Raw genomic sequence first — 3,786 nt, forward strand, 5'->3', positions numbered from 1 at the left:
TTCCCTTTCCCTATAACATTTCAGCCCACCAGTGCTTTACTCTTTTAATATTATACTCTTTTAATATTATATTTCAAGCAGCTAATTTCCGGACAGTGCTCAAAACAATCGAGGGTTCTTCTGTTAAGCATGAGTGGACACAGAGTTCCTGATTTATGAATCAGTGGCATTCTGAAAGTTCATTTACAGATTGGTATCTTAACTTTAAAAGCACTTTTCCCCAAAGTACTGTAACACCCAGTAGTTTTTCAGACTTAACACCTGTTGACCTTAGATGAAGTTACATCAGACCAGAGATACCAAGCACCTCAGGAACCAGAGTGTAGTTTGACTAGATCCAAGAATGAAAATGGTTGAGGACACACCCCTGTGTGTGTGTTGTGTGCAGAAATTAAAATCTAGCACAGAAATCAATCCCCTAAAGACAAATGGGTAGGGAAGGACAGAAGGTTACCTGTGAAGGAAGTAAGGTAAGATCATGACACATGGTGTGCCTCAGTGGGCTGACAAAATTGGGAAATGCTTGTGTTAGTACATAGAGGTCAGCTTTCCTCATGGTGGCCCAAGGGTCAGTTGTGAGTCCTGATGTAGACTGGCCAAATGAGCATTATAATCACCGGCTATCTAGTAACTACTAGTTTTGTGCCAAGCTGAATGTGGTAGAACTTGGAAAAGCTGTTCCAGCAGCTAATGTCCTCTTAAATGTAAGAAGTGAGGGGGTTGTTTTTCTTTTTAATTTATGGCATATACTGTTTTTGAACATTTCAAGACCTCTCTCATTCCTGTTGACATACATGTGTTATTGCTTAATTATCATAAATACTTTAAACGAAGAAAACAAGTATCTTGTAAGTTTAAGTGAGTAGACAGCTTGATACTGTGGTGTGTTTATGTGTTCATTTGCAGTCAGGGAAAACTATTAGATTTGGAAGATTTCTATTATAAGGAAATTTTGCCCAGTCATCCTGGACCAGAGGAGCACAACCTTAGTTTAAGAGAACGAAGACAACAGCAAGAACTCCAGAATCAATGTTTTAAAGCTGATGAAAGGTAATAAACGTACGCTGAAGTACAGCATTTTCAGTTTTATACTCATCACTCCATTTCTAAAGCATTTTCATTTACGTGTGGACTAATGACAAAGCGTTCTTACTGAGCCTTGCGTCTTATGATTGATGTGTTGTTTAAAAGTAAAATCATAAGGATTATGGTAAGGTAATCAGACATCCCAGTTTTTCTAGCACAATCCCAGTTTTTACCTGTTTTCTTGGTATAATCATCAAAAGCACTCCCTGTTAAAAGTTGTTTGGTTTGGATGATAAATTATATGGTCATACTATATAATTATAAACAATATCTGTGTTTAATAATATCCAAAACCTGTGTTTAAGCTCTAACCAGTGTGATTTTATTTACTTATTGGTTTCTCGATTATGCTGTGTAATTTCTCAGAATCAGTGGTGTCAGACCAAAAAAAAAAAAAAATTGGGGAGAAATATTCATACAGAAATATGTATTTTGGATTTGATTTTCACTTTGCCACCAACTTTGTTTGACGTTTAACTTAAACCATTTGTAGCTTACTTACTACTTCGGGAATGTTTCTTTCTTCCCCCCAAAAATTCTTTGTAAAGTTTTGAAATCGAGGGCACATAATAAGATGGACATGTGGTATATGAGAAATGGGAGCAGCGCCAGGCAGTGAAAAGCTGTTTTTCCAAAATCCTAAGCGAACAAACACCCTGTCAGCCCAGGGCACGCAGAACCCCCCCATAGCTGCCTCTTTTACAGTGTGCTGTGTGGTTAAGAGAAGAGGCTTTAGAGCGAGATGGTCTTAGATTTGGGTCCCGATTCTGCCACTTAGTAGCTGAGTGACCTTGCCGTGTTACTAGACCTCTTTAAGCTTCTGTTTTCACATCTGCAAAAGGATTTACTAGTTGCCTCGCCGTGTTGTTGGAGACATTAAATGAAACGATGAATGTGGGGCGTTTAATGCGAGACATGGCGCCGGGGAGGTGTTCCATAAATGGTGGCTGTCATCATCTTTATTTGCTTGTCCAGAACGGACCTGAACTATGATTTCTGCCCCTTGTCTCCAAAAGAAGATGTATTCTTCCATCTTGGAGCTTAGAGGTGTTCTGGTCCAACCACAGAGTTCTATATGGGAGAATACCAAGTGCCCGAGAGATTAAGGGACTTGCCCAAAGTCCCACATTGAGTAAGTGAACTAAAATCCAAGGGCTTTCACTCTTTGCTCAAATGGCTTCTCAGTGACGCACCCACTTCCCGTTTTAACAAGCCAGTCTGCCTCACCTCAGGCGTGTTCTCCCCTCCCCTCAGCGGCACACATCTGCTGTGAACGTGTTCACTCCCTGGTGTTCCAGTGGCGTCTCTGGATGTCGAGGCAGTTCACTAGACTAGAAGCTGGGAGCTCACTGCTCTGCAGTGTGCTAGGCTGTGCTCTTATCCTGTTACCTTTGCTCTTATCTCATTTAACCCTCACAGGAGCTAGCGAGATGGTTACTCTCCTTGCCCTATTTTACAGATGAGGAAGCTAAGCCTGCTTAGTTTCATACTGCAAACAGTCACCTAGATAATAAATGATGGGCTTAGAATTTGAACACAGGCCTTTTTGAACTTAGAGCTGATAACCTTAAGCACCCATGCTGGGTGCTTGAGGAGGGAGTGATGTGGGTCGTGTCCAAGATACATCCTTATATCTGTATCTGAGGATCTGGACTCGAGAGAGAAAGGATTCTTATCTAACCATGCAGACAGGTAACTCCAAGGTGGGATATTTCTAAACTAAGGAAGATTAAAGAGACAAAACAACCAAGTGCAGTAGGTCAACCTTGATAGGATCTTGGCTTTAAAATAGAAAACAAAAACAAAACAGAAAAACAGCTCTAAAGGACCTTTTGGGACAATTAGAGAAGCTTCAGGCTAAGCTATATGTTGGAAGATGTTATTGTAGAAAGAATATTTTATATATCTTGTTATATATATTAAATTATGATCTAATAAATATTATATATTTATCCTATATAGAAATATATAGTACATATTTTATATAGATACTAATACATTATTCTGATAAAATATTTATATATATTATATAATACATACTCTCTCTCTATATATAGTGTGTTCAGATAAATAAATAAATATTTATCTGAACATAAACACACACACACACACACACACACACACACACACACACACACACCACCCAAGTACACCAGGAAGGTATGAGCAGGTCTGGGAATCAGGGACAAAAGCAATGATGATTTGAGTGTCTCATGAATTTGAATGAATGAAAGCAAGTGCAAGGTAGTCAGTGATAACATGGATGACTGTCCTTGTAGCTAAGACCAAACCTTCCCTTTGTGCACTGAATTCTAGTCCTTCCATGTCCACCAGAACATTGTCCTGCAACTGTCCCCTCTCTCTTCTGCACCTTGAATGTTTGTTCTCTTTACCAAATCATTTCTGACAATCTGCGAACATGATCCAATTGGACGCATCATAAAAAGTACCCTTGACTCCATCTGGAAGTCATCCTTGACTTTCCAGAACACCCGTATTCCTGCTCTTCATTACAGCAGAAGAGTAAATAGACGGGAGAGATCCTACCTCCTCCTGGGCCTCTCTTCCCATCCTTTCTTGAGCCACCATACTCAAGTTTCCATTCCCATCACTCCATAGACACTGTCCCTGCCAAGGTCACCATATCCAGTGATGATTCTCAATCCTTATCTCACCCTATCAGCAGCATTTGACACTCTT

General features: G+C 39.9%; 1 protein-coding gene across 1 annotated transcript in view; it reads left to right on the forward strand.

Annotated features, from left to right (window-relative positions):
- Positions 1-3,786, forward strand: part of MYO3A (myosin IIIA) — a 176,002-nt gene that overhangs the window by 170,335 nt on the left and 1,881 nt on the right. Inside the window, exon 32 of the mRNA XM_007445869.1 lies at positions 907-1,050. Coding sequence (XP_007445931.1) covers positions 907-1,050 — 144 coding nt within the window. The remainder of the gene's footprint in view (positions 1-906; positions 1,051-3,786) is intronic.

Source organism: Lipotes vexillifer, unplaced genomic scaffold (genome assembly GCF_000442215.2).
Source record: "Lipotes vexillifer unplaced genomic scaffold, Lipotes_vexillifer_v1.1 scaffold738, whole genome shotgun sequence".
NCBI lineage: Eukaryota > Metazoa > Chordata > Mammalia > Artiodactyla > Lipotidae > Lipotes > Lipotes vexillifer.